At 48.4% G+C, this 13,752-nt stretch overlaps 1 protein-coding gene across 3 annotated transcripts in view; it reads right to left on the bottom strand.

The window, feature by feature from the left end:
* Positions 1 to 13,752, bottom strand: part of BSDC1 (BSD domain containing 1) — a 26,558-nt gene extending 12,806 nt beyond the window's left edge. For 2 of the 3 annotated variants that reach the window (XM_028113569.2, XM_028113570.2), the window contains exons 1-8: positions 13,715 to 13,752; positions 13,392 to 13,452; positions 8,088 to 8,204; positions 5,549 to 5,716; positions 3,649 to 3,703; positions 796 to 911; positions 302 to 370; positions 55 to 133 (exon numbers count right to left, since the gene is read on the bottom strand). In XM_028113569.2, coding sequence (XP_027969370.1) covers positions 55 to 133; positions 302 to 370; positions 796 to 911; positions 3,649 to 3,703; positions 5,549 to 5,716; positions 8,088 to 8,204; positions 13,392 to 13,452; positions 13,715 to 13,725 — 676 coding nt within the window. In that variant the 5' untranslated portion in view covers positions 13,726 to 13,752. Of the gene's footprint in view, positions 1 to 54; positions 134 to 301; positions 371 to 795; positions 912 to 3,648; positions 3,704 to 5,548; positions 5,717 to 7,018; positions 7,245 to 8,087; positions 8,205 to 13,391; positions 13,453 to 13,714 lie in introns of those variants that run through there. The other variant, XM_028113571.2, reaches the window with a different exon arrangement.

Below are 13,752 nucleotides of genomic sequence, written 5' to 3'. Positions count from 1 at the left end.
CCCAGAGGCACAACAGGACCTATTACTTGGCCATCACCTCTCACTATCTCTTACCTTCTTCCTCTTCCCAGCCAGGCTCTTCAGAGATGCTCTGTTCTGCCCGTTGCTTCAGGGCATCCCTCCGGGCCTGCTCCTGAGTGTGGGGGGAAAAGATGGCCAGAAGCAGTCAGGGCAAGCTCTTCCCAGACCCTGGCCCTGATCCCAGAGCTCTTGGTACCCTATGCCCCTTCTTCCCTCAACAAAATCCAGCCTACTTCCCCAAGGGCTGAGTGGAGGACCTCCCCAGGCCAGGCCAGCATACCTGCTCTAGTTGATGGACTTTATAGAAATACCGATGCCAGAATTCTGAATGGGAAACAGCTGCTGGGACCTGGAGGGAGGGGACAGTGGAGATGAGACTTTGGGAGTGGTTGTTTAGGGTCTGTGTCCCCAGCCTTATCAGCCTGCCCCCAGCTGCCCTGGATTTCAGATGTGGTTAAGTGGCTGAGCAGTTTTTCTCAGAGCACTTACACCCTCCACCCCCAGACCCACGTTCCTGGCCCAGCTTGGCCAAGGAGGGAGAACAGAATTCCCATCAGGCCTTGCTGGCCCTTCCATTTCTCACATGACTGCCAGAAACCTGGCAAACCGCTTTACCCATGTGGATTCTTGGCTCAGGACCTGGCTGGTCTGGCTCTAGAGGGTCTCCGACTGCTCTCTGGGCCAGATGACTCTGCAAGGACTCTAGATATGTCCCTCCAACCTCCCGACACCTGAAACCGAAGCTGGGTGAGGTCCTGCCCTTTGGGACCTCACCATCTTGGTATAGAGTGCCCGGATGGAGGGGCTGCCTGCAAGGAGCTCTGCGATCTCCCCCTTCTTCTCCTCTAGGCAGAACTGGGAAAGCCAGGCATCAAACAATTCCGGGGGCCCTGCAGAGGGACAGACACTGATGGTCAATTTCCTAGGTCTGGAGAGAGAACATTGGGCCTACAGAAAACACACCTAAGTGTGGACAAGGACAGTGAGGAAAGCTTAAGGTTTTTTTCAAAGCCATTTGGCCAAAGGTGGGGGTTCAGGAAGGGTGATGGGGTAGGTAGGCCTCACTGGTACCACGGCAAGGCACCGGAAAGTGATCTCTAGAATGGGCTGCCGTCTGCATGTTCTCACATGCCTGCTTGCTTTTTAGCCCACTACACTTGGCTACTGAGCCCCCTCCTCTCTGAAACCGCTCTTCTCAGGTCTCCAGGGGCCCCATGTTTCCAGTCTAAAGGCTACTTCTCTGCCCTCCCTCATGTGACCAATCCATCTTCTGATCCTGGGAGCCACTTGTCCTTGTGAACGCCCTCTTCTCTCCTGGCTTCTCGGGCTTTTGTGATTTTCCTCCCACCTTTCCAGTTGTTCCTTGTGAGTCTTCAGTGGGTTCCTCTTTTCCTTTCCTTCTCTCTTCTCATTCTCTTTCATCTCCTAAGATAAGCTCCACTAAGCCACAAGTTACCACCTCTCCCTCCCCCGACAACTCTTCAGTCGGTCTTTGCAGCCCCAGCTACCCTTCTGGGCTCCAGATCCAGGGGCCCAGGTGTCCTCTGGACACTTCTTCCTGCTCAAGTGCAGCAAACCCCGTGTGTGCTCATGTTCTTCCCTCCCAAGCTGTCCCACCTAGTTGTCCACCAGAGCCCTGGGTGCCCTCCTGGCCTCCTCCTCTATCGATTACTCTGAATTCTACTTCCTCAGTGTCTTCTGTATGCACACTGCCCTCTTCATTCCACCTGCCACTCCCTAGGTTCTGGCCTTACCTCTGATGTGGGGATTCCTACCAAGCCTCCTGCACAGTCTGCCCATCTTCTCTATTTTACCCTTTACAACCACGCTTGATGATTCTTCTATAAAATGCAAAATCGGGGCACCTGGGTGGCTCAGTTGGTTAAGTGACTGCCTTCGGCTCAGGTCACGATCCTGGAGTCCCGGGATCGAGTCCCACATCGGGCTTCGGGCTTCCTGCTCAGCAGGGAGTCTGCTTCTCCCTCTGACCCTCTTCCCTCTCGTGCTTTCTATATCTCATTCTCTCTCTCTCTCAAATAAATAAATAAAATCTTTTAAAAAAAATGCAAAATCTACTCACCCAGGCCTCAAAACCCGTCAGTAGTTCTCTAGGGAGATTAATTTATTTTTATTTTATTATTATTATTACTTTTTTATTAAGTAAACTCGTATGCCCGACATGGGGCTGAAACTCATGACCCTGAGAACAAGAGTTGCATGCTCCACTGACTAAGGCAGGCAGGTACCCCTCTAGGGAGGGCTTTTTTTTTTTTTTTTTTAAGATTTATTTATTTTAGAGAGAAAGAGATCGTGAGCGAGTGAGCAAGGGGGGGGAGGGACTAGAGGGAGGGAGAGGGATAAGCAGACTCCTCTTTGAGTCTTTGATCTCAGGACCCTGATCTCACAACCCTGAGCCAAAACCAAGAGTAGGAGGCTCAACCGACTGAGCCATCCAGGTACCCCTAGGGAGGGCTTTTTCTTATTGTTATGTTAGTCACCATACAACACATCATTAGTTTTTGATGTAGTGTTCCATGATTCATTGTTTGCGTATAACACTCAGTGCTCCATGGAGAACGTGCCCTCTTTAATACCCATCACCAGGCTAACCCATCCCCCCACGCCCCTTAGGGAGGGCTTTTTAAGCTAGGATCCAAGGATGGGCTTCAGAGTGTCAAAGAATTCCCCTACTGCATTATAAAATTTTGTGGACAGAGGGTTTGTCACTATCAACAGATTTTTAAAGACCTTTGTGACTAAAACAAGGTTAAGAACCGCTTGCGGCATTTAGAACAAAAATCAAACTGCTTAGTCTGGCCCCCAAAGCCCTTCCGATCTGGCCCCCACCTGGCCCCCACTGGAAATTCTCACTGCCTCCTTCCCTCACATGCCCCTCTTCAGCCTTCCCCAGTGCAGAAGCTTCAAATGTCCTGTTGCCACGCTTGAACGCCCTTCCCCCACTGCTAAAAGTAAAATTAGTTTACTTCTTTTTTCTTTTTTAAGTAGGCTCCATGCCCAATGTGGGCCTTGAACTCAGCACCCTGAGATCAAGAGTCGCATGCTCCACTGACTGAGTCAGCCAGGTGCCCCAAATTAGTTTACTTCTAATTCATCCTTAAAACCTCAATCTGAGTGTCACCTCCTAGGTTCCCCAGGTTGGGCCAGGTGCTTCCCTTCCGGGTTCCCGTCTGGGGAAGCAGCACTCCGTCCCTACTATCGTTGCTTTGTCCTCAGTTTCCCGTTTCTCTTTCCTAACAGCACATTCCCGGAAGTCTGGACTGGGGTGACGGTTTGACTCATTTCGGAGTTCCAGTTCCCAGCCTGGGGCCTGCTGCATGGCAGGGGCTTGGCAAACAAACACCCAAGAGAAGGCAGGCAGGCAGCAGGGTTGGGATGGGGCCTGAGTGGAGGCTGAGAGAGTGGAGCAAAGTCTCTGCAGACCGGGATGAACACAGTCCAGGTTCACGGAGGAAAAGGGACTGACAACCCATCCTACCACACGTAAGGTGCACTCTAGCCCCACTCTGGTCCCGCCACACAGGGGGTGCCAGGCCAATGCTATCAGAGGCAACAAGGGTGCTCATCCCAGACCCCCTAAAGCCTGCCCCCTCACAGCTACCCCCTCACCATCTGGTTCATTGCAGTAGGTTGCCGGGTCTGACTGCAGGCTATAGAGGCGAGCCTGTAAGAAACAAAGAACAGAAATTCTGGAGTGCTAGGTGGAGAAAACATCTCCTTTCTGACAGCATACCCTACCATTGTTGTTAATTTAGGTGCTTTGAAGATGTCCCTCCCCTACACATTTAGTACCATAGGAAGTAAACCTCAACCCAGCTTCTCTCCTGCTGGCTGCCAGACCCACAGGGCACTTGTCAGGTCACCCTATGGCTAGAGAGTGGAGCACTGGGCTAGGAGTGCAAAACTGGGGCTTCCAGAAAAATGGTCTTTCCCCTAGTATTCTACCTTGGGAACTAAGAAAATACAGTGTAAGCAAACTACAAAATTGTATGTATAAAATGCTTTTGAACTATGTGAAACTTGAAAAATGTTAGTTCAAATACATTAATAAAGTCCAAATTTATGGGCAAATTTTGAGGTAGCTCCCCCAAATTAAAACCATTCATCAAGAATTTAATTTTTTTTCTTTTTTTAAAAGATTTTATTTAGGGGCGCCTGGGTGGCTCAGTCAGTTAAGCATCTGCCTTCGGCTCAGGTCATGATCCCAGAGTCCTGGGATTGAGCCCTGAGTTGGGCTCCCTGCTCCACGGGAAGCCTGCTTCTCCCTCTCCACCCCCCCCCCACTTGTTTTCCCTCCCTGTGTCTCTCTCTGTCAAATAAATAAATAAAATCTTTAAGAAAAAAAAAGATTTTATTTATTTATTTGAGAGAGACACAGCACAAGCGGTGGGGAGGGGCAGAGGCAGAGGGAGAAGCAGACTCCCCACCGAGCAGGGAGCCCGATGCAGGGTTTGATCCCAGGACCCTGGGATCATGACCTCAGCCAAAGGCAGATGCTTAACTGACTGAGCTACTCAGGTGCCCCAAGAATTTCTTAATTTCACAGCCAGTCTGCCAGATGAATTATCTGCTGTGTTCCCATTAAGGCCACAGGAGTGACAAACAGAAAACCTCACCTTCCTTCCTCAGTATTATGTGAAGCAAGGGCTGGCTGTCTAAATCAGAACTTCAGCAAGGGGCTTTGTGATTCACTGCTGTTATAATTTAAAATCCTACAATTTAAGAAATTTCACACTTCCACTCAAATGGTCACTAAGTGGTGGTATTAATATTAGTGCTGAAAGATAATGCTTGAAAAATCATTATGTTTGGAATGGAAACTCAATGTGGTAAAATGCTACTAAGGCCAAACTGCTGTGACATCACACTGTGAATTTAGGAGAAAATACCCCATTAACCGTAAGAAGTAATGCTGAGGAGATAAAATGTTTAAGAAATATCCTGTCACTGTTGTTGACCTAGGTGCTTTGAAGACATCCTCCCCCCATGCATTTATTCCCACTAGAAATCAACCTTCACCCCAATGCTGAGAGTATCATGCCCGTACAGCATTCCTTATTATGGCTGAAAGCTGAAGGGAATCCAAATGTGCAACGCTAGGGAAATGACTGAATAATGATGCTACTTTCACTTGCAAGAATTTAAAGACATTAAAATGATGATGATTAAGAAAGATGCTAATATTTTTTATATATTTTTTTCAGCAGGTTACAAAATTACATGTATAAAGTGCCTTTTTGGTTAAAAAGAAAAAATCCAAACTATCTTTACCAATGCTAGTAAACAAAAAGAAATGACAGGTTAGAAACCAACGAGAAATCAGTGATTCTCTCTGAGGGATGGGATTATGGATTTAAGAATCATTACCTTCTTGCTTACTAGTATTTTCCAATTTAGTTATATACATGTATTTATTTTCTGGCCTGAACATGTACTGCTTTTTGAGTGCACACAGGAAGCTAGAACCCAGTACTATTAGGCACCTGCAGGGGAGGCTGCTAATGAATACCTTGGTGCCATCATAGGGCTCAGCTGTGCCAGAGGGTGTGCCCATCAGGGTGATGACATCGCAGTCTATGGTTTTGTCCGGTGAGGGAGCAAAGGTGTCGGAGATCACGCCTAGGAAGTCAGATAACCCCTTCTTCATTTTCTCTGTTGCCCCCGAGGAGCCTTCAGTCTGCAGAGAGAAGCGGGCAGAGGAAACAGGTGGCCCAGGAGCAGGCTGCAATCTAGGGGATGGCGTACTGAGGGGTGAAGCATCAGGGGCAAAAGTGTGCTCTATGAGTGGGGACCAGGGAGGTGCTCACAGCCTCTCACCCTATCTCTGGGGTTGGAGAAGGACAGAGGTAGCCAGGGTTCTCCCGAACACCAGATGGGGGTGTGGAACAGGGCCCCCGTAGGCCTGGATAAGTCAGAGCAGAACTCTCTGACTGGCTATTTCATAAAAATTTCAAGACCAGGGGCGCCTGGGTGGCTCAGTCGTTAAGCGTCTGCCTTCAGCTCAGGTCATGATCCCAGGGTCCTGGGATCGAGCCCCATATCGGGCTCTCTGCTCCGCGGGAAGCCTGCTTCTCCCTCTCCCACTCCCCCTGCTTGTGTTCCCTCTCTTGCTGTGTCTCTGTCAAATAAATAAAAAAATCTTAAAAAAAAAAAATTTCAAGACCAGTCAGGCTGATCAAAAACTGGCAGGAGAGGGGACGCCTGGGTGGCTCAGTCGGTTAAGCGGCTGCCTTCAGCTCAGGTCATGATCCCGGGGTCCTGTGATCGAGCCCCACGTCTGGCTCCCGGCTCAGTGGAGAGCCTGCTTCTCCCTCTCCCTCTGCTTGCCACTCTGCCTATTTGTGCTCTCTACCTCTGTCAAAGAAATAAATAAAATCTTAAAAAAAAAAACAAAAACTGGCAGGAGAGGATGCATGTCATACACACTCAGTGGGGGAGAGGACCCACAGGTAGAGTGGTGGGAAAGGTCCTAGTTTTGGAGACCTAAACCTCTCTGAGTCAGTTTCATGATCTGTAAAATGCGGGTACACAGACTTCCTTCAGAGGGCTGCTGTGACAAATAAAAGGTAAGGCATGTACAATGCCTGGCATATACCAAACAGCAGTATTGTAATATTACAATTTCATCATCATCGTTCAGGAAGTAGAACATTTTGTACGAAAGGTTGGGGAAATACGGGCAGGATAAGAACAGATATCCCTGCCCAGAGACAAACCTGGGACCAGCTGAGGGCCAATGTATGGATCATCTAGAAGGGGCAAGTGGGACACCGAGCTTGAGCCACACTGGTCAGACTGGCCTTGAAGCAAAGCAGAGATGGGATGCTGATAGGGCCAGGCTCTAAGCCTCATGGAAACCATAATATTTACTCCTGATGAGGCTATCCAGGCATTTTGCAGAGTGCTGGCACATGCTAGCACAGAAATACAATCCATGAATGAAGAAAAGGAATGAATAAATGGAAGAAACGAGTGGCACCTGTGCTACTGGCTGGACTCTAGCAGATCAGCAGGGTTACTCCTTGTCATCCATGCTCGTCAGCAGCTGTGACTAGCAGGCAGACAGTATTTTACAAGAAGAGTCAACCAAATAAGGTTGGTTGAAAGAACTCCAAAACATGTTTCTCATAACATGGCCTCTAGTCACAAGGCAATTGGTTCAGCTGGTGCTCAGACGAAGGAAGTGCAATTGTCCCAATACTAGAGGAGAAACTGTTCAAACAAAACCTGTATATTATACCTCATCAGAAGCTTGAGATTTGCAGGGATAGCCAACCATACACAACCTTCACTTTCACACTAACTTTAGAATCTAACTCCCATCCCACAAGAAGATTCGGCTACATGTCTTTGGTTAATAAAAACAGGGACAGTAAGAATGTAAGTTGGCACAACCTTTCTGGAGGGTAGTTTTGCAATAAACATTAAAAGGCCTAAAACTGTACTCATCCTATGATCCTTTCCAGTATTTTATTATAAAGAAAATATGAAGGGCAAAGATTTAGCAATCGGAATGTTCACTGTGGCTCTGTTTAGAGTACCAGAAAAAAAATGCAGTAGGAAACCAGGAACTGGTTGAACGTACAGAACAAAATAACAGGACATTTATGATGCTGGAGAGCGAGGTTTGCAATGATTAAGTCAGAAAGTAGGTTACAAGACATGATATTCATTGATTCCAGTTTTGAAAAAGAAAGTGGACATAAGAAACATAACCCCAAATATTAACAGTCATTCTCTCTGGGAGATGGAATTATGGGTGTCTCTAGGTCTTTCTTTTTCTTTTACTTACATGTATTTTCTAAATTGTCTACAATGAATGACTTTGCTAACAGGAAAGCATTTGCTAAAACAACACAGAAACGGGAAAGCCTATTAATACTAATTCTATGTAGCTTGTTTGCCCGACAGACACAATTCTTTCAAAGTGGGAGCCTCTGGGGAGAAACAGTCCCTTAACAGTAGATAGGCTGGGGCGTCCCCACCAGGGGCCCAGGGCAGGTCAGGCTGTGAGGGACAGTCACTCAGAGGGGAGAGGCAGTACTCACAGCTAGCTTCTCCTTGACTACGCTGGCTGTGGCCGCAATGGTGCAGGCCGTGTCATGCTGCACCACCTGGGTGAACTCTGTCAGGTCTCGCTTCATGAACTCCAAGGCTTCGGAGGACTATGGAAGACAAGAGAGGGATGACAGAGCCAGCTGGCTCCACTACCCTTTGTTCCTGTTCCCTGGACTTCTTCCGGCCCAGACAGACACATGGAAAACTCAGGTGATGCGCGAAGTCTAGGCACAGAAACAATGCTTGCTTGTCCCGAGTCCCTGACCTGGGATTACCAAATAGCAGCGTACAGAGGGGCTTCCTGCCGTTCTGAGAATGGGGACGGCCCTCAGCCCTGGCACTCAGAAGCTCTGTGGCCACAGGTAATTCTCACCTAGTCTCGGTTTTCTGTAAGATGAGGGAGGTGGCCCAAGTCAGTGGTTCAAGGGCAGGCTGGGGAAGGGGGCACATGTCGTCTGGGAACAAAACAGAGTCTGATGCGTTGCTTTAAGTCATGACGTTTGTTTCAAATTTCAAATAACATGAAGAAAAGGTGTGTGTTTTTTTTTATCAAAGGGAAGTGTTTCTACTTTTAGTTTTTTGTTGTTGTTGTTACAGGGAGATTCAGTTGAAATGAGGCAGTATGTGAAATTATTTGTCTGAAAAGTTTAATGAACATGTCGCATTAGTTTAGAAAGCAGTTATGAGTGATTCTTGACAATTTAATACCAGTAAAAAGGTGTGTGATTTTTACATTCAACAAAGGGGATGTTGCGAGAAATACTGGACTGGATTCTCTCTGAGGGGTTCTTGGTTCTATCACTCCAGGATTCTATTTATCCGTAGAGCACAATGGAGATTTGCTTCTGTTGGACTGACCTGCGGCTGCTCAGATGGCATGAGACAGCAGGCCCTCAGCTCTGGTCTGAGTCTTGCCCTGCTTTGTTTCACCCTTACCCACTCTGGGGTACCTTCCCAGACTACCTCTGTGTTCGCCCTGGCATGCCTTCTCATTTTACACATGGGATAATCAGCTGCAGTGTGTGTGTGTGTGTGTTTGTGTGTGTGTTAGCATTTTGAGGGTTCTTCTTTGGGGAAGGGGTTCTTCTTTGGGGAAGGGCCTGCTTAGTTTTCATCAGCCTGGGACGTCTCTGAATGGGACAGTGTCGTCTATTGGCCTGCCTAGTTTTCATCAGCCTGAGATGTCTCTGAATGGGGCAGTGTCGTCTACCGGCCAGAAGCTTCTGTGGGAGTGGGAATCATGTCTCCATTTCAGACTCGGGGCTCCTTAATTGGGGCGGAGGGGTCATTTATTAATGTGCTCTGTCCACTCTGCCATCACCTTGGTCTAGGCCAACCTGCTCTTTCAAATGGACTCCTTAGAGGGTGCATCAGAGACCTCTACTACACTATCCCTGTGCCACCGCTGGGAGCTTCACAAGTCAGAGAGGTCAGAGCAGACCAGATTGCCCCTGCTTTACATTCTTCAGTGCTTACACAGTATCCTATGAGCAAGGATAAAATCTTTACCTTCACTTCCAAAGCCCATCTCATCTCACCTCTGGCAGACTCTCAGCCCCTACCACTGTGTCCCTCCCTGAGCTCTAGCTGGCTTTCCACAAGTTTCTCCAATGCTCTAGCATCCTCCCTACCTTCAGGGTGTCTGAACACACGATTCTAACTCTTTGAAACACACAAGTGAACAAACACAATGAATGAACCCCCTCACCTGGTTAACTCTGGTTCTTTCTTCAGATCTATGCTTAAATGTCACTTCCCTAGAGAAGCTTCCCTGATGCCACCTCAGATTAGCTTGGTTCCCTGCTTCCCAGGGCACCTGCATGTTCTCTAACATTTGTCATGCTGTAGGCTTATTTTTTTTTTTTTTAAGATTTTATTCACTTATTTGACAGAGACAGACACAGTGAGAGAGGGAACACAAGCAGGGGGAGTGGGAGAGGGAGAAGCAGGCTTCCCGTGGAGCAGGGAGCCCGATAGGGGGCTCGATCCCAGGACCCTGGGATCATGACCTGAGCCGAAGGCAGACACTTAACGACTGAGCCACCCAGGCGCCCCTGTCATGCTATAGGCTTATGATTGCCCGTTCAATATCTAGCCTCCTGGATAAACGGAGTTCTGTGAACATAGAGCCTGTGTTTTTTGCTCACTGATGTTTTCCCAGGATGTGGCATAGAACCTGGCATAGAGTAGGTGCTCAAAGAAAGTTTGCTTGTTAAATTTACATGTACCAGGGCAAATTTTAATTATATAACCACTGCCATGGTGATGTGATGAATGGCTGTCTGCCTCACTAGACTGTGAGCTCTGAGGGGACCAGAATGAACCGACATGGTGCCTGCTCTCAAGAAGGTCATCGTCTACCCGGCAAAATGCTCACATAACAGTGTCAGTGTACAAGAGCAGAGTGGTGATCAGTGTTTTATCAGGAAGTTGGAAAGACTCGGTGAAGGGAAGCCTGGACTGAGCACCTAAAAGAATGAGCAGGAGTCAGTAAAGGAAGCCGGGGCACTGCAGGGCACAGGGTTTACTGAGGCCTCTGAGCATTTCAGTCCTAATGAACATTCAAGGTAAAGCAGAAGTAGTTGGGAAGAAAGCTGGAGAGGCTCCCAAGGGCAACTATGGTGGGCTGGTCGGCCCTGTGGGTGACGAGGAGCCACCAAGAGTTTGAAGGAGGTGGGACATGATGACATCTGCATTTTTCGTAGGTCACTCCAGTGCCTGGCCTGGAGTGCCATGGATAGGTCCAAAAGTGACAAGATTAGAAGACAGAGGAGAACCAGTCAGGACGCTGCTGTAATAGTTCAGAAAAGAAAATAAAAGAATATGAATAAGGATAGTGCTGGGCTGGATGAAAGGATGGGACTGATTCGAGAAATATTAGGCGACAAAGGTAGATTTAGGGATTAAATAGATGTGCTGAGCGAGGGCAAGAGAGAGTCAAGGAAGAGCCACTGGCTGCTAACCTAGGTGACGGGGTAGATGCAGTGCTGCCAACTCAAGACAGAAAATGTGGAAGGGGGAGAAGGCTTAGAAAGAAGATGATGACAGTGATTTTGGTCATGTAGCATGTGTGATGACAGTGGGCTATCTGGGACAGTTGTCCAGCAGGAGCGATTCTCAAACAATAAAGCTCAGAGAAAAGGACCAGAAATCATACTATCAGGAAAATGGAGGAGGTCACCCAGGAAGAGTTTGTAGAGGCAACAGAGCAGTAAACTGAGGACAAGACCCCTCAAATACCACACCTTTAAGGGGCAGGAAGGGAAAGTCATGAAACAGTCAGGAAAGAAAAGCCTGGAGGTGTGGAGAATTGAGAGAAGCATGCCACAAAGCCAAAGGAGTAGAGTTGCAAGAAAGAGGGAGTGATCACTAGTATCAAATGTAGCCGAAAGGACCAGCAAGATAAGAGCTGAAAACCACCCGATGGATTTGGCAAGTGGTAGGTGAAGCTGAGTGTGTTTACAGATTAGCTTACACGTGAAGGCCGCAGGGATGGGGAGGGAGTTACGAGAGATCATGTTGTTGACCTCAAATATAAAAAAGTAGGAGGGGTGTCTCCTAGAGGTAAAAGAGGAAGTAGCTGAACAGAGCACTTGAGGGATGAGTTAGGTTTGGGGAAAGTTTCAGAAGATACGGGGAAGAAAAGCAAATCAGAGACTGAAAAAGCTTGCTGGGGGGAGGGGGAGTGTTCAGGCCTAAATAAGCTTGGGGAATTTGTGGTTGGACCAAGGAGCAATGACTTTCTTTATCAGTGTCTGTGGGTAAATGCAAACACGCATATACACTGTAGGAGGAGGTAAGGAGCAGAGGAAGAGAGAGTACAGCACCATCTCAGAACTGTAGTCTCTAGGGCAATGTATGCTAAGGGGTGCAAGGGAATCGAGGGTCCTGGGAACTGAGTAGTCTAGATGGAGCTGGGATGGGAAGGCAAGGGGGAAAGGGCAAGGGCAAGGCCAGGAAAACACTGAAAGACCAAGGGAAAAATGGAAGTAAAAATGGACTGCTGGTGTTTAAGAGGTTTCCCCAGCACCCTCCTCAGCACTTAATAAAATAACTGATGCTTATATGCTACTTACAGTGTGCTAAGTATTGTTCCTGGTGCTTTACACACATTATTATTTAATCCTCACAACAGTACTATCAGGTAGGTGTTATTAGTACTCCCATCTTGCAGATGAGGAACTGAGGCCTAGAGAGGTTAAATAACTTGTCCAAGTTCATATAACGGTAACTAGCTGAGAGGGAAATTTAAGTCCCCTCTTTCTGAATGGGGAACTGTCAAAGGCAGAAACAACACCCACAACCTTGCTTCAAACAGGGAGCTCCCCAAGAACGAAGATGGAAAGCTAACCAACTATCTATTTTTCATGAGTTATGGTAGGACCAGCCTTGAGGGAAACACACACAGGAGGTCCTCGTCCAATACTTGCTGAATGCATGTCAGACTCTCCTTCCAGGAGATCGCTCAACAGCTGAGGTCCTTTGAAGTCTTTTCAATTAAACTTCAGTGTGAAATTCTCTTAGTCCTCATCAACAACATAAACAACTCAGGGCATATTCTCAGATTTGCTAGGCTGTAGCTGAGAGGGCTGAACGGGAGCATGCAGGCTAAAGGAGGTATTAAAATGCTCCTAGAATAGAGGACTGATTTAACCAAGATCAGAAGCCTCCTGGAGTCTGCCCTGAAGCAGGACTTGCCCCAATTTCTTGAAGTAAACAGTAATTAACTTTTCCTCCACAATTCACTTGGGCTGGTTTTGACAAACTAGTATGGAGTGGAACAGAAACACACGACAGCCTTGTCCATTGGCAGAGCCAAGGCTCACTCACCCCACAGGAATTGCTGCCTCCTCACTAGACTGTGAGCTTTGTGAGGCCCACGATAGCATCTGTACCCTCAGGACCTGTCAGAGAGTGCTAGCTGTGGCATTCTAGTATTTGAATGACTATAGTAATAAGTTTCTATTGCAGAATTCTTCTTCAAGGCCTAGATCAAAGGTTCTCTCTTCTACGAAGCTGTGAATTTCCTGCGCTGGAATAAACTGCTCTTCCTATGGATTCCTACAAAAGGGCCGCTCCGGCCTTTAAAACAATCTATATTTCACCGTGGCTAGCGTCACATTGGTCGGAGTCGGGGGTCAGTCCTCCCTGAGACCAACAGCGGATAACCGCAGGGCCCGGGTGGGCCTCATCTCTGAGGCCCAGCGCCCACACTGGTCGGGCGGGGCCGCTCGGACCTGCTTGCATGAGGCGGCGCGAGACCCTGGCGGAGGAAGGGCGCCGGCCCGGCTTACCTTCTCCTTGACTGCCTGGTAGCTCTGCTGCAGCCAGCTCCGCCACCAGCCCACGTCCTCCCTGTGAAGACAGACATATCTGGCGGCCCTGCGGTGCGACTCTTGCCCGCGCATGATCGGGTCTCAGTTTCTCCCAGAGACGTGGTCCGCGGGCTGACACTTGGCAGACCGCTTCCCCACCCTTCACACTGAGACTCCGCCCCGCCCTTTCAGCTCCGTCCACTCCCAGGCTGGCCTCCTGTTCCCCACGGGGACCCTGGCCCAGCACCCCAACCCTGGGAGAATTCAGGCCCCAACGCCCGAGAGCTGGATGACGGGCTCACCCTTCCGCCATCTTGCCTGCATGACATCACCACTATTT

This window comes from Eumetopias jubatus, unplaced genomic scaffold (genome assembly GCF_037043125.1).
Source record: "Eumetopias jubatus isolate StellerSeaLion01/CBP00866 unplaced genomic scaffold, mEumJub1_p1.0 scaffold_4, whole genome shotgun sequence".
Lineage (NCBI taxonomy): Eukaryota > Metazoa > Chordata > Mammalia > Carnivora > Otariidae > Eumetopias > Eumetopias jubatus.
This window is presented reverse-complemented; position numbering and strand designations above follow the sequence as displayed.